This window comes from Phaethon aethereus, assembly GCF_964289735.1.
Source record: "Phaethon aethereus genome assembly, chromosome: 2".
In the NCBI taxonomy this organism is placed as follows: domain Eukaryota; kingdom Metazoa; phylum Chordata; class Aves; order Phaethontiformes; family Phaethontidae; genus Phaethon; species Phaethon aethereus.
The window spans coordinates 135,726,892-135,750,527 of NC_138582.1; the positions used below are offsets into that span (position 1 = coordinate 135,726,892).

Below are 23,636 nucleotides of genomic sequence, written 5' to 3' on the forward strand. Positions count from 1 at the left end.
TTGAAAATAAACCCTGGATTTAGTATATATTCTTAAGTTTCATGTGTGGATTCTGCATGTATGATGCTTACAACCAGAAACAGTCATTTGATAACCAGATCTCAAAGTTGTTCAACGTTTTCTACTGCTTGACCTACAACTTCAGAACTGCAGAGCAAGTCCTGGCTTGTTTTGCCTCTTCACCAGGCTCTGCAGAAGTTTTAAGATGAGACTGTGTGTGCACAGACACGATGTCTTATGCTATAGGTTTGCAACAAGATGTCCAGCATAAAAAAAAAAAAACAACAACAAAACCCCAAACAACAAACCAACCAACAAAAAATGACAAAACCCAACACTTAGTGTAAGAAGAAAACTAACCAATTGCAACTTTATTTGCAGCAGATGGAAACAGTGCATGTCCGTACCATAGGGTTCTTGTGGAGATTTCAGGTATAAAACCTATCTTTTTCACTCCTTTTTTCACTCATAATTTATAGAGAAAACAAAAATCTTCCCTTAGGCTACAGTTTGTCAAGTTTTTTCCCCTTCCTGCTCAGAACAGTTTCTAAGCTGTCTCGAAGCATGTATGGGGCAAAATGAATTTTTCTTATTGGAAAAGAAAGGGTTGTTCCCACTTCCCTAATTATTAAGACAACTGAACTTTGAAACTTGACATTTTGCTGCTTCTCATTGGACTATACCCATGAACCTCTTCGAAGCTAGTTTTGAACCTCTGCAAGTTACTTACAGGAGATGGGGAAAACCATAAATTAAGTTGACAGCATTTGCATCCAGAAAGCTGATCTGGTTTGTTCTGTTTCTTCAAAAGCCAGCATTTGAAAATCCCATTTGCAGCTCACGAGCATAACCTTTTCGCCAGGCCAGGGAGCGATTTCCTAAGAAACTGAGCGGGCACCTGTTGGCCTTTGACTTAGCGGAGCCAGGAAACACTTTTGTCTTACCCTTCCCACTGCTTAACTCCCTCTGCCCACACTTTTCTCTTTCTCAAAGTAAGTAACCACAACCTGCTGAAAACATATGCACATTCAAAACTAGCAGTATTTGGGTTACTTTTAGCTTCCTAAAGCTTAAGGCAGCATTAAAAGTGTGCAATTAAGAAAAATAATAATCAGGATATAACAAAGTTATATTCAATCAAATAATTAGACTGCACTACTGATACGAAAAGTCCCAATTTTTTCTTATCATCTTAGAAATGCAGGTTCAATTATTTTGATTTTTTTTTTTTACTTTAATAGCGAAAGCTCTGTATTTTTACTAACTTGCCAGCACTGCAGGAAATTTAACTAGAATTTCCTGAATTTCAGGATTTAATTAAGCAACTTGAACACTCAATTCAATCGAGTTGCTTGATGTTTATGTTTCATTACCATCAGAACTGAAATTTGTATTTTTTTGTTTTGAAAAGAATTAAGATCATAATTTCTCTAGAACCATATTTCAGGTCAAAATTAGGATTTCAGCATTGAGTATTAATATTAGAAGCCTGCACAAAGCTAAAACAAAGGGATATTAAACACTTCTGAATTTTCCTGGTTAATTGCAGGCTGAAGCATGCAATTAACATTTTTTTTCACCCAAAGAACAAAAATAAACAAATTTTGGCATTTCCTTGTTAACACAAACTCTGACTATAGTTTTACATTGTTAACTTGTGGCAAATAAGGTAGGTATTAGCCTTGCTTCTAGCACGTTGCCTGTGAGAATATTTCACTGACTGTTTACATATAGGCTGGGGCTTTATCACAGGTCTGATGCAAGAAAGCTGGATTTTTTCTCTGGCCTCTGTGACCCCATTATGGTACTTTGTTAGTGTGTGTTCTGCGAGCTCAGCCTCACTCCTACAGCACAGCTATACATTCAAACAATGGGCTCAAAACAGACTTGCAAAAAATAGCTTCAAACTAGACTTGCAGACTTAGGTTTACCTAAATATATAATTTGTTTCATGTTTTCCCAGTTGGTTTTTTAACTTTGGTTTAAGTAGTACTTTAGAAGCATTTAAAAGCTCAGATAAGCTATTTACTGTCGCAAAACTTTACAGAAACTAAAAATATTTCTTGAAGAAAAACTTGAACCTGAAATTTGTAGAAACCACCGCTTAGTTTAAGATATATTTGTCTGCCTCCAGTTGTATCAAGGATTGCTCAATTGAGATGTAAATTGAGCTTTAAAACAGGAATTAATTAGCATGAAAGTAACGCTATATGTATGCACTTTAATTTTGTCAGACTAAGACTTGTATTTATTTTCACAGCTATGCCTTACGGGGATGCAGGGGATTTTTGTTTTACAGATCTCTCTTCTCCTACTTAAATACTTACTTTTGTAGAAGTTTTAGTTACTTGACTTCGCTACTTTTGGCAATAACTGGGCTGTACATAAAATGTTTTAGAAAAAATAAGGTCAGACTTCATTGACTAATTAACTGTCAGAGAACCATAACTTGGGGGAAAAAACATAGGTATTTCCTTATATGAAAAGATTGTGCCAGCCATTTTATACTGATAATGCCTACCCAAATGGATCTCTTGTAATCAAAGCCCCCTAACATTTTATACCTAAAAATATGTGCAATATACTGAGGTAACCCATTGCAAAAGACACAATTATATGGTATAGCTTTCATGAGACACACAAAAGACTAAGCCTAATTTATTTTAAACTAGATAAAGAATAACTAAAACGACCTAATGAAATTATTCAGATACAAACACTAATGTCTGCAGGAGGAGCCAACAATCCTGCAGCTCAGCCTTCAGCCTCACAGGTAGTTTAAAATTGCCATATACTCTATAATTCACAGACTCAGATATTCAGTCTGCTTAAGAAACAGAGCAGAAACAAAAACTTGACTGTATTTAACACTAGGTTTCTTTCTGATCTGGAAAAAGATAGTAAGTAGCAAATGAAAAAATATGCACTGTGTTGGGAGAACACAATTTAAATACAAACATTCATGATCAAGTTCTTCAAAGGATACATGTATTAATGGCCAGTTTAAATAGCTATTTTCATTAGTGTCACATTGAAATTGGAACACTTATTCCTGACGAAATTTGTAAATGACATAACCAAAATCTGAATCAAACTATTGCCTGAATTGGGAGGCAATGAATTCTTATCAACCCCAGGCAACAGAGTAAATATATTTTAAGATATTTGACCGAATTAAAACAACAACAACAAAAAAATTGCAAACTATGAAACTTGTGCAGCTAGCAACTCCAATTTTGCTTTAATGTAACAAAATAACTAATTTATATCCAAAATAAGATTTTTTTTTTGTAATATTAAAACAAAAACGTTGCAGAGTTTCTTCAAAGGCCAGCATTGCACCAGAATTTTTAGAGAGAGAGAGATGGAAATTTTCTCTGATTAATAAATAATGGCTACTTGGAAGGAACTCTGGGCATCAAAATCTAACCAGTACCAGGTATTAAAAAGCAAATTTAACACTCTTTCCCTATAACTTTAAGATATGGAAGGTCCTGGGGCTGAATGCACCATAAACCTGTGATACTGCTAGCTGAAAACACCACTGTCGTACGAGGAAGGCGAAACAGATTCTGGAGAGGAGGGTCTCATTGTTCTCGCCAAAGGGATTTCATGCCTGGGTTGCTGCCCCATTTTGCTCCCTTACTTGATTCCCCCCCCCCCCCTTGGCAAAAGGTCTGCCTGATCAAAGGAGGAGCAAACAAGAAATATATTCTGATTTCTCTACAGTGTAAAAAAATAAAACAAAACAAAAACAGAACAAAAAAACATCTGAAGCGAGTTAAAATACACTCAACTAGTGAGAAACACTTTTACTTCTGAAATAACGCCTTCATTTTCGGTTCTCCACTCCTTGTAAAAGCCCCACAAAATACTTTGTAGCTGGAGGAAGCCATGTTGGCAATTCTTCCTGTCACTTGATCAAATAAACTTCTGAATTTGTCTGGCTGTATTATACGTGATATATTTATACTTTCTCTACATTCTCCTTCCACCACAATTGCAAAGATCTCAGGGTTCAGGTATCAGACTGAAATATGATCAGTTCTATTTTGAAAGTCCCATTTTAAATCCAGCTGTGCCAAGCAGAGTGAACACCGATGAAAAGTTTATGTGTGCATATATATTCAAAAAAGGCTGTTAAGTTATTTTCACGTAATTTAAATCTACGTGATCAGCTTTTTGGTTTGCAAGATGTTTGCAAACGTTTGAAAGCTGAAAATAAGATTAAACCGAGCAATCAGTACTTGAACAAAGAGATCCCTGGACAAAATGGAAAAAACGAAATACTTACATTCAAACCAGCATGCAGGTATTCATTCTAAGCTACAGGCACGTTTTTATGCGCGGGGAATGCTTATTTATAAATTGTTGGTATTATTTTAATACAGCGATACCGTAATAACATTGTATAGCAAAATAAAGAATTCCTGTAACTTTCCGGTAAGCAAAGCAGCACAGACAGCTAACCTTCTTTGTGATTCTTTTTTATTGGAAAAAACCCAAACAACGGCCTCGAACAGAGCTGGCTGCCCTGGTTTACCTCAAGCCCCAAAACTTCCGATGCACCCGTGCCATTTGTTTCACTGCACATCAGCACCGCCAGCCGCCGCGCGCCCGGTTCCCAATTCAGCGGGTTTCACAGTAGTTTGTGATCGAAACTCCCGAGGCAGAGCGCAGCGGCTCCCGGGCTCCCTGCAGGGCGCCTGCCCTGCCCCCGCGGCCTCGCCGGTGCCGAGGAGCCGAGTGGGACCCACTCCCAGCCCCGGCAGCCGAGCCAGCCGCCGGCACCGAGCCGCCGCCGCCTCTCCGAGCTGCCCGGCGGTGCGCGCTTCGAGAAGGGCGGCCGGACCCGCCGGTAACACCTCTGCGGCGCCCGGGGACGCTGACTCCGCCGGCTGCCAGGGGCCGCTGGCCGGCGTGCCGTCGCCGGCCCACAGACACCGGAGACCCGCAGCCGTCGCCCCGCAGGTTCCCGGTCTGGGCATCCCACGGAGCCATGCTCCCCGTTCCCGTAACTCGCCCGCGCCCCGCCGCTCCGCTTTGTTCGCCGCCCTCCCGGCACAGCTGCAGCTCAGCGCCCGGGCCCGCCGCTGAACCGGAGGTTCCCGGAACCGGCACCTCTGCGGCGTGGCACCCACTTACCGCCTTACAAAGCCCCAGCCCGCCGTCGGGAGGGAACGGGCTGACTCTCCCGTCCCTGCCCTCCCCTGGCCGGTGGCGCCGCGCCCCCCTCCCGCCGCCGCCCCCTCCCCTCCCCTCCCCTCCCCTCGCCGCGCCCCGCCCCGCCGCCGCGCGGGCAGCCACCCCCCGCCACCCCCGCCGCGGCCGCCGCCGCCGCTTTCGCGCCACGCGCCGCGGGGGCCGGCGTGGAAGCCAATGGGCGGCCGCTCGCGCCCGCCCGGCAGCCAGTAGCGCCCGCGCGGCGGCGACGGGCGGCGCTGGTAGGCGCAGGGCGCAGCCAATGGGAGCCGGCGTTGTGCCACGCCCCGCGCCGCTTACTACGAGTTACTATGGCCGCTCGCGGCTGGGCGCGCGGGGCGGCTCCGCGCCCCAGGGGCCAAGCGGCGCCTCGCGGCCGCGGCGCAGGGGAAGAAGGGGGCGCGGCCGCCCCGCGGCGGGGCTCGGGCTCGGGCTGGGGCTGGGGAGGTGGCCCCGTCCCGTCGCCGGGGGTGGCCGCCCCGCGAGGAGCAGCGGCTCCGCGCCGGCGGCGCCGTGAGGGTCGGCGGGAGGGAGGCATGGGCCGGCAGCAGCGGCACCCCCGTCGTCGTAGCGGCGGGCGGGGGCCGGGAGCCCGGTGGGTAGCCGCCCGGCGGCCGTTAGGCCCCGCGGCAGCGCGGAAAGCGCCCACCGCCCCTGCGCCCCGCGGTGGCTGCCCGCCCCCGCTGCCCATCGCGTGGGCGGCCGCGCCTCGGCCACAAACCCACGCGGGAGTCAAAAAAAAAAAACACAAACCCAACCCAACAAAAAAAGGGCTTGTAATGGTAAATATTGAGGCTGCGGACGGTCCAACGTGCTACCCAGCCACGCTGCGCTGAGGGGGGAGCCCAGCGGGAGCCGGGGGGCTTCTGGCCCCGGGTGGGGGAGGGCGTCCTGCCCGCTCGTGACCGTGGAAGAGGGGGCGGACGGACACGGCGGAGGCTTTCGGTGTCTCGCCGCGGAGGTGGGAAGAAGCACATGGTCGAGTTTTAATTCTAAATGGCAGACTGTCGTAAAAGCCCTTGCTAATTAGGGACGGGCTTTGCTTCCCTGTGTAGAATATTTATGTAAGTATTTTAGCGTCTTGGTTTGTGTGGGCAATAAACAAAACCATTTGAAATACAGAAAAAAAATTTAAAAATTTTATGATGCCTTTTCTTACAGAGGTGGCTCGAAAAATACATTTCGCTGTGAGAACGCTCTGATGTGCACTCATGCATTTGATTTGTGACTGCCAAAATAAATTACATCTCAAATTGGAAAACTATATTCTCAATAACATTAAGATTTGGGAGTGCCCAATTGATCTGAACTGTGATCATCTGTTCAGGGAAGCAGAGGTTTGTCAAGCAGCACGAGCAAGTTTTTGTTGTTGATTTGCCTTTTCTGACGTTCAAGATTTGGATTTACTCTTGAAACCACTAACCAACCCACACTTCTTGACCAACAAAGCTATATGTTATTTAGCTTTACAGAAAATGTTTCAGCTTGTTACCAAGATGTTTTCAGAGTATTAAAAAAAAAAAAAAAGAGATTGCTAATAAGCAAAGGGGTTTTTTTTCCAATCATCTCATTACAAAGCGGTTTATGATGTTACTGGACAACTGATGCATATTGTTATCATGAACTCTCAATCTTCTTTTCTTAAAAAAAAAAAAAAAACTTCCAGCAAAACAGATTATCAAACTAGAATAAATGAAATACAGGCACCCTGTTTAGCAGTTTTAAGAGGAAATACCAGATAACGCTATAGAGCAACCATGTAGAAATGAGCAAATGCAGGCTGCCTTATAGATTTAGTACAAATCAAATTTACAAAGAATGCACTTAATCTGCAAGAACAGTGACTAATTCCTTTCACAAGTTTAACTAAGAATTCAGTAGTTGGGAGGGAGCTGTTTTTAACTTGGACAGGCAATTTTTTATTTTAGCCAGACTATGGGGTTATGAAATACAAATTCATTTAGGAAAAATGCCACATCCAGCATCAAAAAGCCATAAACAGGTTAATACTGTAGGGAAAAAAAAATTCTTTCTATTCCAAAGATAATTATTTGCAAATTTTCTACAAAATGGAAGTTGTGATTAAAATCTGATGAGTAGGAAACACAAACTGCTCGCTTTCCTCAATCACCAGCTGACAATTAAAAGTTCGTAAAAATGACACTGAGCTGAAGCGATGGGTTGAAATTACGAATATACTGGTTTCTAGGTAAGGCAGGCGCTGGGATGCATACGACGAAAGGGCCGTATTTCCAACTTAACTGCAACATTCACCCGGCCCCTGATAATTTCACAATGATCTGGGGCTCCAGCCCTCATGGTAAGACATGTCTCCTTGCATCATACCACCAACGAGCGACATCGTCAGCGATTTTGCTCGCTCTCTGCCCCTCGCCCTATGTACCACCACCACCACAGCCCAGCTCCCAAGGAGATTTAAATCACCCTTCTTTAATTGTACGCTCGTTGGGAGTTAGGCACAAGACTAGGAAGCGTCCCTGTTTACTACGGATTTCCAGATGTACTACAGGACATGTGGAAATCCATTCGCTGCTGACGAAGAAAAGGATTTAACCATTTTCCATGGATATACCTATTAAAATGTACCGCAAGAAGCCCACCGCGGAATAAATGAAACCTTCCGCTAAAGTGCATTGAATTATTAAACAAAACCTACTAGATCGCTTTATTAAACACAGTGCTGGCTTTCATTTCCGTATCCTTTCTTCATCTTCAGGCAACATTTTGTTTGCACTGGAAAGGCTCCACACCCCCAAACCCCTCCCCCACAAGCCCACCATTGTATCCCTGCGAATGTGGAGAATTATGAATGGTTCCTTAAACCGGGGTGGAGGGGAGGAGGGGGAAAGTGGGGGTGGGGGTGGTGGGGGGTCGCCAAATCCCTTTGTGTGCCGTTACCAGCCGAGGGCAACGGTGCCTTCGCGTCCCGTCCCTCCCCCGCCCCGCGCCGTCCACCATTACCCAGCGGGAGGGGGAGCGCGGCGCCCCCGCCCCAGGACTCTCCCCCCTCCGACCCCCCAAATCTCCTCCCTCCACCCCCCAACTCTTCTCCCTCCGCCCCTTTGTCTTGTCTTTTCTTCTTTTTTTTTTTTTTTAAAACCCCCCTCCCCCCCCCCCCCCCGGTGAGGGGCACGGCGAGTCACGCACAAACATTACCATATGGGGCTCCTCCGAGGCTGGAGGGACCCCCCGCCCCACACAGCCCCCCCTAAAACCACGCAGCCGCGGCGGCGCTGCGCGGGAGCGGATCCCCGCTCTCCCCCGCCGCCACCTCCCCCCACGCCCGCACCCCTTCCCCCCCTCTTCCTCCTCCCTCCTCCTCCCCCCGACCCCCGACGCCAGGGAGGGGGATCGCCCAGCCACGACCCCAGTGAATAATCCCCGCAGCCCGGCGCGGCGGGGGAGGAGCGGGACGGGGGCGGGGGAGGGGGGGCGGGCATTGCGGCGCCTTTTCCCCTCCCTCCCTCCCCGGGATCGCGCCCAGCGCGCGCGGGGGGAGGTGCGGCCGCCCAGCCGTTTTTGAGCGGCGGGGGGCGCGCGGCGCGGACGCCCCGGCGGAAGGGCAGAGGCGGCGCCCACCCGGCTCCGGTTTCCCCTTCCCCCGCCCTCCGGCCCTCGCTAAACTTGTCCTGTCCTGGCCGGCCGCCCCCCACCCCGTCCTTCACCCCGTCCCTCCTCCTCCGAGTGTGTGCGCGCCCCATCCACTCGCTAATTGAAGAGCTGGGATTCCTCACGTGAGAAGTTGATTTGTAGTTTGAACACGTGGCTCATTCAAAAAGCCGGAATATTCAAGTAATTTTTTTTTCCCCCTCTCTCCCTTCCTCCTTCCCTCCCCCCTCCCCTTTTTTTTTTTTTTTTATATTGAGGGGCGGCGCCTGCACGCACGTAGTGTGACATTTTCATAGTCCGCCTGCTGCTGCCAAAGGGGCTTGGGGGCAAGACAAAAAAGTAGTGTGTTTTTTTTTTTTTTTCTTCCTTCCCCTCCCCTCCTCCTTTTCCTCTCCTCAGCCCGCCATCCGCGGCCCCGGCGCTGGGTGTTTCCCCCGCGCCCCCCATGCGCCCGGGTAGCACGGCAGGCACTTAGGGCTCCCGTTCGGCTACGCTCCTTTTTTTTTTTTTTTTTTTTTTTTTTTTTTTTTTTACCCCTTGAGAGAGAGAGAGGGAGGGACACAAGCTGCAGATCTGATTTTTTTTTTTTTCCTCCCCTGTCCTCTCTCTCTCTCTCTCTCTCTCTCTCCTTCCTCCATCGCATTTTGTTTTATTTCCCCCTTCCTCCCCACCTCCTCTCGCAAGACGAGGGTTGCAGCCCGCCGTGCGCGCCTCCCCGAGCCGCCAGGAAGATGAACAAGCTTTACATCGGCAACCTCGGCGAGAACGTCAGCCCCCTCGACCTGGAAACTCTCTTTAAGGACTCCAAGATCCCCTTCTCGGGCCAGTTCTTGGTGAAGACGGGGTACGCCTTCGTGGACTGCCCCGACGAGAGTTGGGCCATGAAGGCCATCGAGGCACTTTCAGGTGAGCGGCCCCTTCCCCATCACCCCACCCCCCCCCCCAGCCCCGACGGCTCCTGCCGCCCGTGCTCGGCCGCGGCCGCGGAACTGCTGCAGCTGCGGGCTGGGCCGCGCCGCCGGCCTGGGGGGGAGGTTTTGGGGGGAGTCTCTACCTCCCCCTTTCCCCCCCCAGGTGCGGCGCAAGCTGTTGTTTTCCTAGCGCGGCCGAAGCCGCCCGGCCTTCCCGCGGAGGCGTTGCGCGGGGCTTGCGCGGCGGCGGTCCCCGGGAGGGGCCGACCCGGCGTGGCGGGGGAGTGGGGCTGGGGAGGGGCGGGAGCCTGGGCCCACGGACCCACGGCGCGGCGGCTCCCATGTTTTTCCACACCCCACGGACAGCCCTGCCCGGCCGGGGGCCCTCGCTGCATTGGGCGGGGAGCAGGCGGTAGCGGGCGCGGAGCCCTGCGCGGGGCGCTCCGCGGGGCAGCGGCTGCACACCCCCTCCTCGGGCACGGCTGGACCCCCCCGCAGGGGCCGCCTGCCCCTGGAGCGGGCTGGGGCTCCCCGCAGGCCGCGAGAGTGGGGGGGAGCCGCCGAATTGCCCCAAACTTGGGGGGGGGGGAGCCCTGCCTGCCCCCCCGCACTGCCCCGCTATTTATTTCGGTTTCTCTTCGTGGCTCTCACGCACTCATCACCGCCTCTAGCAGCGCGCCGGCTCCTGGCCCCGACATCCTGTTTTTGTGTGCTTTAAAAAAAAAAATCATAAATTAAAAATTAAAATTTTTTGATTTTTTTTTTTTTTTTCCGCGTGAAGCGGCTTTGCGGAGGTCTGCTGGGAAAGGCGCCCTCGGAAAAGATGGGCTCGGGCTGTGCTCGGTGTCTCCTTTCGGCTCCCTTCCCGCCCGCTTCCGCGCAGAAAACCGCCCCAAGTTGGAGGCCCGGCGGCGGCGGGAGACCCCGTTCTCCCTCCCCGCGACGGGGACGATCCCGGCTCCCGCACACGGCACCTCATGGGCCGTTTTGGGATCGGGGCGGAGGACGGGCTCCCGCCGGGGGCGGCCCCGGGTCGGGTCCCCCGCCGCAGCGGCTCGGCCCCGGGCGCCGGCCCGTGTGGCCGCCCCGGGCAGCGGGTCCCCACTCCGCCGCTGCCCGGGTTGCCGGTGGATGGGCTAACGTGTTGCGCTCCCCTTCCCGGCTTTGCACCCCTGCAAACCCGCCCCGGGAGACGGGGACGCACAGCCGCGCTCAAGCATTTTTTCTCCCTTTCTGTTCTCTCTGCAGGTAAAGTGGAGCTGCATGGGAAACTCATAGAAGTTGAACATTCAGTCCCTAAAAGACAAAGGTAATTCTTTTTTTTTTTTTTCTTTTTCTCCCTCTTGCCCTCCGTTACCCAGTGAGAAGCAATTTGAAAAATGCTTAGGTTTTTGTTTCTCCTCCTTGTAGATAAATGGACTGCTTGCTTAAACCCACAGATGTGCACGCTGTGCTGTCCTAGAGGTTTTCTAGAATCACCCCATGTATTTCTAATGGCAGTCTCTTGGCCGGGCAATAGTGGTAGTATTTAATTTATTAAAAAAAAAAAAAAAGTGGGGGAAGCAAGTTATTATGGTCTGATGGCAATCGTGAAGATTTTAAAATTTAAAGTTCCGTGACAAGAGTTAAAATCTGGGTGTTATCAGGAAATGAAATATGTTGTTGTGAACTGTATAACGGGCAAGCACAGGAGCTTTGCTCCAGCAGCAAAAAGCATCTTATAAATATACTGGTATACTTTTTTTTTTTTGATCCTGCCATGTTGGAGTCTGCAGCATTTTATAGGCAGGTAGTAGAAGACTCATCTGTGTTTGAGAGGATTTTTCGTCACTCTGTTGAGCTGATCTATAGAAACAGCAGGAGAATGACTCCTTTCTAGAAGGACAGGCTTTATGCACCCCTAATTTCTAAATGTATGTTTAATTTTTGCAAGGTAGTAATTTTGTTGGGCCTCATGTAAAGAAGCAATACTTGCAGTAAAGCAGGGTAGTATTTTTATACTGCCTATAGCCATTCAGCCTGCCTCTTTCACAAATATTTAGATTACAGAAAACCTGGCGTGCACCAGAGAGTAAAAGCAAAATAGATCAAACTTTCCACGTGCTTGTTCCCGTACTCCATTATTCAATCTGGGAAGTATGTCTGTCTGTGTAACTTTGTTAAAAGGGGCTTCTGCTATTTCAGGGTTGTTTTAAAAAGTGCAGTCTTTTTAAAAATAGTTGATTGGGAGAGGTGAACTAGCTGTCTTGATGGGCATTGTGTCTTGGTATTTTGGGAATTAGAAATTTAATCACTATTTAGTGGTAGAGGAAAGCTCCACTTGAGAAAGTATGGAGGATTTTTGCTCTAGTTAAGGAAGGAGGGAACCCCTCTCTGGACCAATTCATAGCATGCTAATCTTTATGGTTATATTTATTTGATACTTTTCACTGGAAATTAATATGCTGTATGTGTTCTTTCTCATTTATTATGCAAGGTATATGGCTTTGATTTACAGTAGCCTATATTTCAGATCTTTTGTGTACATAAAAATTCTGTTGTAGATAGAATATATTTTTAGATTTAAGGAGGAAATTCCATGGGACTTAAGAACTGATAATTTCCTATTAGTCTCTCTAATAAATAAATTTATTATGATGCTTATTAATCTTGAGCTTGCACAAGTAGTATTCTATTTATGCTGTTGAAAATAAATTCATTTCACTCACATAAAGGTAAATTTTAAAACCACTGCTGGCCCCCTCACCTTTTTTTAAATCATTGTTCTATGTGTTTAAAAGTATTTTTCTGTTCTTTTAGCTGCCAGCTGAATTGGTGTAAAAGTCCATTCTTCGTATTGGGTAGCATGCCTCCATATTTGTCTGTGAATTAGCAATTATCATAAACATGCATCTGCCTGCAACTTGTTGAAGAGAATTCTGCACTGAACTTAAATACTTTTCTAGGCATACGTTGCCTACATATAGGCATAATACTGGGAAAAAATTGCAAATGTAATTGTATCAGCATACCCGTATCCCCAAAGCCCTTATTTGCTAAAACACTGTTTGATCATGCAGTATCATGTTGGAATGTATCAGAGAGAGTTCAGATTTGTACTGCTGTTTAACAGAAAATTAAATTGCATTTCTCATAACTGCACTTCCTTCCCCTTTGTTTCCGCTCCCCCTCTCCCAAAATCAAATATAGAAAGCCACTTAAAACTCATTCAGTGGCCTCCATATGTAAAAGCAACTCTCTTGTTCCTTTTATAGATGTCTAATGCTCTTCTTTTTTGGACGGGTAAAAAAGTTGGAGATTTTTTTTTCCCATGTCTCTAAACATTGCTTACTGGGTGTATATTTAGAGTTGTTGGCTACGTGTAAAAACACAGTTTTCAAATGCGGAGTATTTTGGTGAAAGTGGTTAGGGTGTTTTCAAAAAAGTAACTTGTTTGAAATCTTTGTATCTTCTTACACAAGGGAAGGGTATGGGAGCAGCCGGGGTGGGGGCTGTGTGCTGCTGACCAGGCCCACCCAGGGGGTCTGCGTGCTGCGAGGCCTCCGGTGCAGGAGATACGGTTAGGGCAGTGATGCCACCTAAAAAAAAAAAAAAAAAAAAAAAAAAAAAAAAAGAGCAGGTATGTCAAGTCTGTCTTTCAGCATGAGTGTACGATTAATAGTTTGGTCAAATGATTACTTCATAAGAGCAAAAGTTGTTTTGTAAGCCAGTGAAATTATTCAATACATTGTATTGACCTCTGCTGCTGTGAGGCTGCTTCATGGAGAGTCCTAGCTCCCCTCCTCACAACCTTCTTAAATATCTTTTTTTTTTTTCTTTTTTTAAGCAGAGTGTGTATATTATCGCTTGTAAAGGTAGTTTGTGGGTATCTTTCTCCAGAGGCGGCTGAGGTGCATGGGAGGAAAGGGTAAGGGTTTGGTAATCCATATCCTCATCACATAAAGGAAGGTCAAGAGGTGGTGTCAGCTGGGGTTGCCATAAAGTTGAGCTGAATCCAGAAGACACTGGAGTGTGCCTGGCTTGTTATTCAGAGTGAAATTCTTGGGCCCAGCAGTCACTGCATTCCAGCCCATGCTGGATCTTCAGATTTGAAGTGGGCACACCCAGGTTTGCGAAATTACCTTCCTACCTGCTGTGGAAGGAAGGAGAGTGCTCGTGTGTGGCTTTCTCCCTCCCCTCTCCCGTGGAAGCATTTAAAAGCAGATGAGGGGATACGCTGTGTTGAAAGAAGGGGCCTGGTCAAGGTTTCCTTGATGGAAGGGTGGAGATTTATTTTGGGGGAGGTGCAAAGTATTTAATAAGCTCTGAGTAGATTCCTGACTTACTACTGAAATCTCAAGGGAATGCCAAAGGAATGCAGCGTTTCTGCATTCAGACCCCTCTGTGTGGAGGAAGGCTATTGCAATATTTAAAGGTTTAGGTCACTTTATGCAAAAGTTGGAGAAGGCATTGTGGTAACTCTGCTAGTCGTGCTCTGCGAGGGAAGGCAGGGCCGATCGTTGTTGGCCACGATCGCGACTTGGGTGGGTTTTCTTCTCACAAAGCAGCAACGCAGGAGGAGGATGGTGGCAGCCCATGGCGTATGTGCGCCTGTAGAACTTGTGGCGTGCGGCTTGGGGTACTACCTCGCCGCAATCCAAGAGCAGCTGGCATCTTGCAAGGTGACGTATGCTGCAATCTGATTATTCAAATGTCCCTGATGTCACTTGTGCACGATGAGCGGGGAGGGCAGGCGCTAGCTCTGGGCACCTGGGGGTGTGCCTGGCCCTGGCTCCCATGTCCAGGTGGGCTTCCCACCCAGGCCTGGTCCACCACGCCTGCTCCTGGGGTCCTCAGGTGCCTAAAATGCTCACACCACCTCAATTGTGGTAATGACGAGGTGTTTTTCCAATTAGAAGGTTAATTTCCACCCCCACCCCAAGGGCTCTCTGTTGAGAAAATAAATTCACTCTGTCTCTTCTGGGGGGTTTGTTTGGGAGAGGAGCAGGAGAAGGTCGGGGAGGTGCACCTCGTAGGTAATGCTGTCTCGTAACAAGCTGTGCGGTGGGGAGTGCCATGGCTTGCCGGCTGTGCTTCACCTCCAACGCTGACGTACCTGAAGGCTGATTTGAGGAGAACAGGCCCAAAATCCCTCATGCGACCATCTCTGTTCCAGGGGCGAGCCTTAACGCTGTCGTGCAGGCGCCGGATTGTGTTGCTAATTTTCAGTATAATGAGGGTTTGTATCTTGGGCGCGCAAGGCGGTGGGAAACGGCTTCGGAGGCTGAAGTATGTATGGTGCCTACAATGGTCCACAGCTATTAAAAGAAATAATTTAGTGGCACTGATTTTTAGTTTTGCTTTTGTAAACATTTGCTTCTGAGAAACATGCTGAATGTAAGAAGACATGATAGAAAATATGTCACTTATCAGCCGTATTCCCGCTCTTTTCTGCGGAAAGAGGCAGAGGACTGCACCTGGGTCCTGCTAGAATGTTTTTGAGAGTGAAGGGCCAAAACTTTGCATAGTGGTTTCCGGTTTTTATTCTCTGTTTCCACGTTTATTTTTCAGGAAACTAATTTTTTTTTTCCTTTTTTTATTAATCTTTGAAAGCTTACAATTAGGGTGGAACCCAACCTGCATAATCATGGTGATTCCTACATAGACAACGAGTTGTTAGGGCAAGAAGAGATAATTCTTCACTAACCACGTTAACTGTTATATCGTTGGAAGTTTAATTTTTATAATTCCTCATAGTGTTGATCATTTAAAAAAAAAAAATCCTTTGTTGCAGTTTTTAAAAATAAGCTGGTGTATACAAAACACAGCTTTAAATGCATGTCCTGAAAGGTTGGTCCTGATCTCTTTTCCTACTTTCCCTTTATAGGGAGGAAGGTACCCCAAGAACATGCTTGTAGTGGACCTTAAATTGTGCATAGATATGGTAAATTTTGAAGGAGTGGAACAATAATAATAAAAAAAAACCCCAACCGAACATTTTGGAAGTGTGCCCCGCCCCCCCCGGCATGGGGTAATACCATTTTCCACATTTTTGAGACCCTGAAGGTGGTATTTCTGTCAAATGGGGCTGTGTTCATTTCAGTCGCTCTTTTAAGTGCAGAGCATAGGACTCTGCAGTGCTGGAGTCCTTTTATGGCTTCTGGCTAGCTACTGGGTGGACTTTAAATGCTTAGTTTTGACCTGAAAAATTCTTAAATGGCCTGGGATTTACCAGTCTAACAGAAGATGTGAAGCTTCCCATAATGATCATGAGAGAGGGACCCAGGTGGAATTAAAATACACCTCATACTTAACCATGGACAGGGCTAGCCCTTCAGGGAACCTCAAAAAAAATTTTTTGCTCCTTAAACCTGCTCCTCTCCTTAATGTCATCTTAGCTTGTAGGATTTTGTCCTCCTGGGATCCTGGTAACAAATACATAGTGCCATGGAGCACAGTTAAAAGACACTTTTTCTGGTGTTTTTGTCCCTACATGAGCCCAGTGAGAAGGGCACAGGGCAATATTGGTGTGGGATTTTTTTTCTTGTAATTTGAGTCAGATTAATTATTGGAATTTGATTATTCAGAATCAGTAAATAGATGGAGAATGGGTGCAAAAATTAAATGCTGTAAAATCTAAGTAAGGAGGATAACTTTTCATGTTTTATAGGTGGAGAAGGGTAGGTGGAAAAGTTTGAGTAGTGCTGACGCACCTAGGAATATTGAGGTGGTAGTTGTAGTTCCAGAGCATCTCAAGATGATTCTCTTTTAACGTTTGTTCTCTCATTTTGTTTTCATACACAAAATGTTATCTGCATGTCAGTCCGTTCTCTCTCGAATGATGCAGAGTATAGAATTATATGTTGCATTATATCCTAATTACTGTTGAAAACTAAGATAAAACCATAACTTTTCCTTATTTTGTCTAGAAATGTGACAGTGTTACCAGAAATACTTGTGTGTTTTTTATAGTTTTAGTCCGAGGCTTCCATACTTATCTTTTTTCTTGTTTGGCTTTTTTTTTGGGGGGGGGGGGCATGTCAAGTGTATGCACTTGTGTGCCTTTCCATCCTGCATCTTTGCTGTATGAGTCTTATGTTTGCTGTCCAAATAAAGCAAATATTGTTGAACGTGCCATCCAAAATCTCCCCAGGTGTCTGGGTTTGGGGTGTGTGTGGGAGATCAGTAAGCCCAATGCTTAACTGGTGCTACCCAGCCTCTCTGGGCATGTTTATCCTTGTGGGCGCTTCAGTGGTACTTGTTCCTTCTCATCACCTGGAATAAGTAATTTGGCTTTGAAAAGTTTCTGTATGGGAGCAAGAGCTCCTGTGTGTTTGGGCAGGTTTCAGGTAATTAATAAAATATTATATTACTATATTCTCTCCTGCTTTTGCTTCTTTCCAGACCTGTAATATTGGCTTGTGAGTGTGTGTTGAAAGACGCATGCATTTAACCAAGAAGAAAATCTTGATATTTGTTGTTGGGTACTTGGTGAATAAAGTGTGTTACTAGGGTCAATATTAGGGTAAATGTAAAAGCATTGTACATGTGGTGGGAATAAAAAAGTGGGGCCTAAAAAGGTGGCGTTTTCCATTTTTTTTTTTTCTGCAAGTGCATTGAAATTTTGAAATGGAAAATTATATTAAATTATAATATTGTTATTTTGTTGAAGTGTATTATCATGGCAGCTGGCACAAGAGAAAACCTGTAGTATAAAAGCTGTCACCTGTGCAATGTAACCTTAGCAGCAATGTGCCTCTCCTATTGCCTGCCTCTTCGTGGTGCGGTGGAATCAGCATCAACCAAAACCGTTCTTTTGCAAAGCTGAATGGAAAACTGCCTCTGACAGGTGAAATGAGGCATTCTGTATTTTTAATTACGTTAAAATTTGGATAAGAGCACAGATAACAATGGGTCAAAGTGGGATCTGACTCTTCTTGGGTATAAGACTAAGTATTGAAACAAAACTGTCTTGAAAGGTCTTCAGCTGGAAAGGGCCTTAATTTTTTTTTTTGTATCTTGATCATTTTATGACTATAATCTCTGCATTATTTCTCACCAATCAGAAGTGTTTCAAAGAGAATGTGTATGTATATGTGTCTGTGTATGTACGTGTGTATATGCACATGTGTGCATTTTAAAAGATTATATTACCATAAAATAATTTGCAGTTTAAGACACCAGCTAAAAATATCTGGAGAATTTATAAAAATAGTAAGTTTTTTTCTTTTCTGGTACTAGTACACTTGCACACAACTGGAGCTGAATGTTCACTTTTGAAAGATTAACTTTCATGCTCAGCTGAACTTTAGGAACGTTATTTTAAAATATGTAGTCTACACCATGTGTCCAATACGTTTTTCCCCGTTGTGAAAATAGCAGTGCTTTATTGTTTCGGTAAATTGATTTTACTTTTAAATGTTAAATGTATAGGTCCTGTAGGTTTTCCCTCAAAAATGGAGCTTGCTTCACCTTAATGGGACCTTAAATATTGTAGTGCAGAAATCAAAATTCCAGTTAGAGGGAACTGTAGTTTGTGTGAACAAAAATTTCTGTTGAAAAAATAATAAAAAGTTAAGTAATTGTGAACCCAGGTAATAACTTAAATTTATTTTCCTGAACCTTTATGTTAAGTAGTGGTTAGGGATGAAGCAAAAAGCTTGTTGTGTTTGGATTTGGAATTATCTGTTACATGTCTAGCCTGTATGGATCAGGATGGGACTATGATTTTCTAGGAATTAGCAGGGCGGGAGGGCCAGCCCTCAGAAGAGGGGGGAGCCAACAACCCTTGGGCGAGTTGTACCGTGCATTTGCTCCACACAGCTCTCATCCTCGGGCCTGATCCTGCGCGCTCGCTGCCCCTCTCCCCTGCCCTCGGAGGAAATCCTCTGCGTGCTGCTCTCCGGAAACAGAGTTTGCAAAACTGCCCCAGCTTTGACAGGGAAGATGCACATACCCTCAAGCAAAGGCAAAAGATACAAGTGTGTGTGTGGGTTTTTTTTTTTAAAGAGAACAAAAAACCCAATAGTTTTAAAAGTTACAAAACCGATCACCCAGACATTTATTTTTGGTGATAGAGTGGATCGTTTGCTTGATACACGTAGGGGAGATTCTCTATGGGATGGTGGATTCCTGGTTATTGTGGAAGAATAGTTCAATTTTTCCTCCTACATCTGGAGTAAAAACTTCAAAACAATGTCTCTTTAGGACAGTACTTGAGAAACGTAATCTGTAGAATGTTTGAGGAATTTAGGTGGTAGCTGAATCCAAGATAACAGGCTACACTTATAATGTAAACCATGCCTTTCCTTTTTCCCGATGGGAGATAAAATTCTGATTAAAATGCTCTACATGGTTTTCCAGTGAAAGTTTTGCGGCAAGCTTAAGCAGGTAATGGTTAGGAAAAAAAACCCCAACAACTTATTTGACTAAGTCTCAGGATATTGTTGCTAATTTTGAAATAATTTTTCAGATGAGTTCGCTAATTGTATAATAGCAGGTTCCCCCCACCATCGAGGCGTTGGTGTGTTACAGACGTACCGCTGCGCTGTGAAGAGCAGATGGGCGTTTCCTACCGAGGGGACTGGATCCCCGAATGAACCACATTCTTCTGTGTGGAAAACCAGCACTTCTGGTGCGCAGAGGGAGCTACTGGCCAGGGTCAAGTGAGAGGGACTCAAGACTTTAAGTGCCTCTTAGCGGTATTGATCGCAGTGGGTGCTGGTGCTGATCACAACAAGGGTTTTTATGCGGCGAGCTTTGTGTTAATAGAAGTTGGGTTATTTAAGCAAGTTCTAGGTGGTGGTGGGCAGCAGCAGAACTTGGTGACAGAGAGATAAAAACTGCCATTGCTAACCAGGAGGGGCTCCTCCTGACCCAGACAGAAGTGCTGGAATAGCTCGTTGGTGGTTCGTTAGCCGGTTGTATGAACTTTGCACCTGCACAGACATTTTTGAAGGGGGATACTCTTAAGAAATGTGCAACTTTCAGGGATGCTAGGTGTTTAAAACTGTATACAAATTCAGATTCTCTTTCAATTTCAGATACATACTAAGAGAAGGTAAGCATGTAGTTTAACATGTGGTCTGTAGGTTTACTAACACTTAATAAAGGAACTGGAGGATCCTAGGGTACAGCACAAGTATTTAAGTTGATTCTAAGAACCTGTACAAAGTAAATCAGAAATGTTCTTAAAGTCAAAGCAAAGGGTGGTGTTTTTTTTTAATATTGTGTACTCATCATTAAATTTCTTTTCAGAGTTTCATGCTGATGCCCAGTAGCAGTGGTGTAAAATTGTTCTCGTTCTGCTAATACCGCTTCATTTAAAGATGCACCAGAATGCTTATCCTATTAAACTATTGTTCTCAAAAACACCTCCCCCTTCCGCCAAGGCAAACCCAAAATCAAACACTCCACATTAAGTTATGATAGTCAAAAAGTAGGTGACCTTTCCTTTATTTATGAAATACAAAGTTCGGTTCTCAGCGATGGTCTGAGACCTAATAGCAAATGGTGAGATGCTGTTCTAATTTGGTAACTTTTTGAGTTGCTTATTTGCTATGAGTTGCTTTGTTTATTCTGTTTACATTAAAAATGTGTTTGCTTAGAGCGAGTTATACCTCTGTTTAGAAGTTTTCATTTTTTCTGTTATGTAGTTGAGAGGGCATTTTTATAAATAATGTGATTTCTACCCCTTCTACCCTGGCTGCTCTCTTAAACAAGAATACACTATAGACGTGTAAATATACCCCAAATTCTGCATTTAACATAAAACTGTAAACTTTAGATAAAAGTTGTGGAGTACACGTCCTTTGCACAACTGGGCTCGATGACAGTTGTTCAATTAAACTCAAATCATGAACAAAATCAACCTTTCAGGTATATAGCGTGTGCTTAACCCATATAGAGTTGATGTCATTCATCAGTCCTTGAAAATTGAAGCTTTGGGAAAAGATTTAGAAGTTTTATCATTATAATTTGTAGAGCCCTTCAAGCTTTTAGATTGAGTTACAGATTGTGTTACCTTTGTGTCTGACTAGCTTCAGTAAAATCACACAATTGCATTTAGTTGCTGTGGTTGGCTTTTGCCTGCCTCTGTGGCAAATAACAAGCTTATGTACATTGCGTTTCTTCCTGGCCCTTTCGCTCGCATCACCTGGTCCGCACAGTTCACTTACTACGACAGCTTCTAGTTTTGCAGTGGTTGGATTAAGTTCAGCATCTTAACATGAAAATGCTACTTCCGAAGGCATGAACGGCTGTACAGATCCAGCATTGCACGTGTGGTTACGTCAGTCTCCTGCTGTATAGCAGTGCTGTGATTTGTACTGCAGCTCCTCAAAATGGCTTTTCAAATAACAGTTCAAGCTATCTTAACTTTTTAGCTATAGGGTGTTGGTGGAAATCACATGTGGTTCTGTATTCCTGAAAGCTGCTTTTTGACGTAGTTTTGACTTCTGTCACTGGGTGTATCATTTTTGGGTGGTACCCTTTAAAAAAAAAAAAAAAAAAGGAGGGTGGGGGGGAAAGGCAAGGCATGGAAAAGTCTGTCCAAAACTTAGTCATGTTTCACCACAATGAAGCCCTGCAAGTTCCTGTGGAAGAAATGGTGTCTGAGCAGTGATAGTTTTCTGGGGATGGCTGGGGTGTGTGTCCCGCCTGATGAGACCTGGGCCAGATGAGGAGAGCTTTGCCTGCTCCGGGGGGCTGAGCAGGTGCCCTGACCTGTTTCTTTTCCCTTTAACATCCAGCTCTGTGAACTTTCCTTGCACTCTGTGGATAACGTGCATGTGGTTACAAACTATTAAAGCATGTCTTTGAGGTTTGGGGGAGGAGAGGGAGGGAGCGATTGCTTTGTTTTGAGGCTTTTGGTAGCTCCAGTTCTGGTTGTTACTGGTAGTTGTCTCATTGTGTCGTCCAGTACTAGGCACGAAGCTGGTGCCAGCATAGTTTGAAACGAGCTGAATTATTTGGGGGTGATGGTGTGGGGGGATGAATGAAGAAGATCTACAAAGAGTAGCGTTAGCAGAAAACGATCAGTAACTCCTCAAGATTGATGATTTCTTTCAGTGGTTGAATATTTATCTTAGAACATCATGGTCTTCCTTATGCTGATTTTTTTTTTTTATTTGGTATTTTGAGCTTTCTCCTGCTTTTCATTTCTTTAAAATAGTTCTTAAGTCCTCGATTGTTGGGCATGGCTATATGCAGATGGAACAGTTGAATTTCAAAGCTTTGAAAGGCATATATAAACTAAGCTATGCTGTCAAGTAAAAGCAACTTGATCTACTAGTGGGGGCAGGTACCACCTAATTTAGGTATCTCTGTTAGCAAATCAGTACTGTATGATTGTAAAAAGAAGATAGTAATTACTGTCTTGGTATGCACATCTGTATACAAACTAAATTTGAAGTAATTAACTGTTAAATAATTTATTAAACTTGGTCAAAATTATCATTGTCACTCACATGAACTTAGTTCCTAATCTTAATTTAAATATCTAGCAAAATGCTGTACATTTTGTCGTGGTTTAAGCTCAGCTGGCGACCAAGCCCCACGCAGCCGCTCGCTCACTCCCCCACGGTGGGACAGGAGAGAGAATTGAAAGAATAAAAGTGAGAAAACTCATGGGTTGAGATAAAGACAGTTTAATAGGTAAAGCAAAAGCCGTGCACACAAGCAAAGCAAAACAGGGAATTCATTCACCACTTCCCATGGGCAGGCAGGTGTTCAGCCAGCTCCAGGGAAGCAGGGCTCCATCACACGTGGTGGTTTTTTGGGAAGCCAAATGCCATCACTCTGAATGTCCCCCCTTCCTTCTTCTTCCCCAGCTTTATATGCTGAGCATGACATCATATGGTATGGAATATCCCTTTGGTCAGTTGGGATCAGCTGTCCCAACTGTGTCCTCTCCCAACTTTTTGTGCACCCCCAGCCTCCTCGCGGGTGGGGTGGGGTGAGAAGCAGAAAAGGCCTTGACTCTGTGTCAGCACTGCTCAGCAATAGCAAAAACATCCCTGTGTTATCAACACTGCTTTCAGCACAAATCCAAACCATAGCCACATACTAGCTACTATGAAGAAAATCAACTCTATCCTAGCCAAAATCAGAACAATTTGAAAACTGCAAGTTACCAAATGCAAATAACCTTGATATAAATGATGATTAGCTTGTAAATTATACTTATTAACTGCTTAGCTGTAGCATGATATAAGCCTTTTCTCCGCTTTGAAAATAACTGATCCAAATTTACAATTTTGCTCAGTTTAATACAAAGTGGACTAAAATAGTGTAAATATTAAATGCTACCCTATGTAAAGAGTGCTGTTTTCAGTGCAGAAATGTAAACTTTAATTTTTGTTCTTTGATCATACAGTGACAATGAAAAAGTAAATGCTCGCTGTGATCTTCATCCTCAAAACATGTACTATATTCTATGTTTTCTGTGAAAAATAATGGAATTATTTAAAAAGTGATAGTGACTATCCTATAATTGCTTTATATGCCACTTCTTAATGTCGTGGCTGTGTTTTTATAGTATTATGAAAACAGGGGGAAATTATTTAATATTAACTGTAAAGGTTACTAAAGAAAATACACCTCTTACAAGAGATTTTGCAACGTAACTTGCATTTGAAAGAAATTGTAAAATTGAAATATTGCAAAATTTGTTGGCAAGTGAATTTTAGTTGTTGACTTTTTCAGTTGAACAGAATGAGATGATACTCTAAGGCTTTCATCAAGGCCTGGTATGAAAGCTCAGGGATTGCCTTCATATATTATACTATGTAAGCCTGTGTGCACTAATCAAGGCTGCTGTGACAAAAGCACAGAAAATTGTTCTGGTAATTCTTAAAAATGAAGTTTAATGAAAGACAGAATTAACAATATTTCTATTAAGTAAATACAAAAAAT

At 45.0% G+C, this 23,636-nt stretch overlaps 1 protein-coding gene across 2 annotated transcripts in view; it reads left to right on the top strand.

The window, feature by feature from the left end:
* Positions 1–8,478: 8,478 nt before the first annotated feature.
* Positions 8,479–23,636, top strand: part of IGF2BP3 (insulin like growth factor 2 mRNA binding protein 3) — a 119,384-nt gene continuing 104,226 nt past the window's right edge. For both annotated transcript variants that reach the window (XM_081996661.1, XM_081996662.1), the window contains exons 1-2: positions 8,479–9,738; positions 10,992–11,052. In XM_081996661.1, coding sequence (XP_081852787.1) covers positions 9,564–9,738; positions 10,992–11,052 — 236 coding nt within the window. In that variant the 5' untranslated portion in view covers positions 8,479–9,563. The remainder of the gene's footprint in view (positions 9,739–10,991; positions 11,053–23,636) is intronic.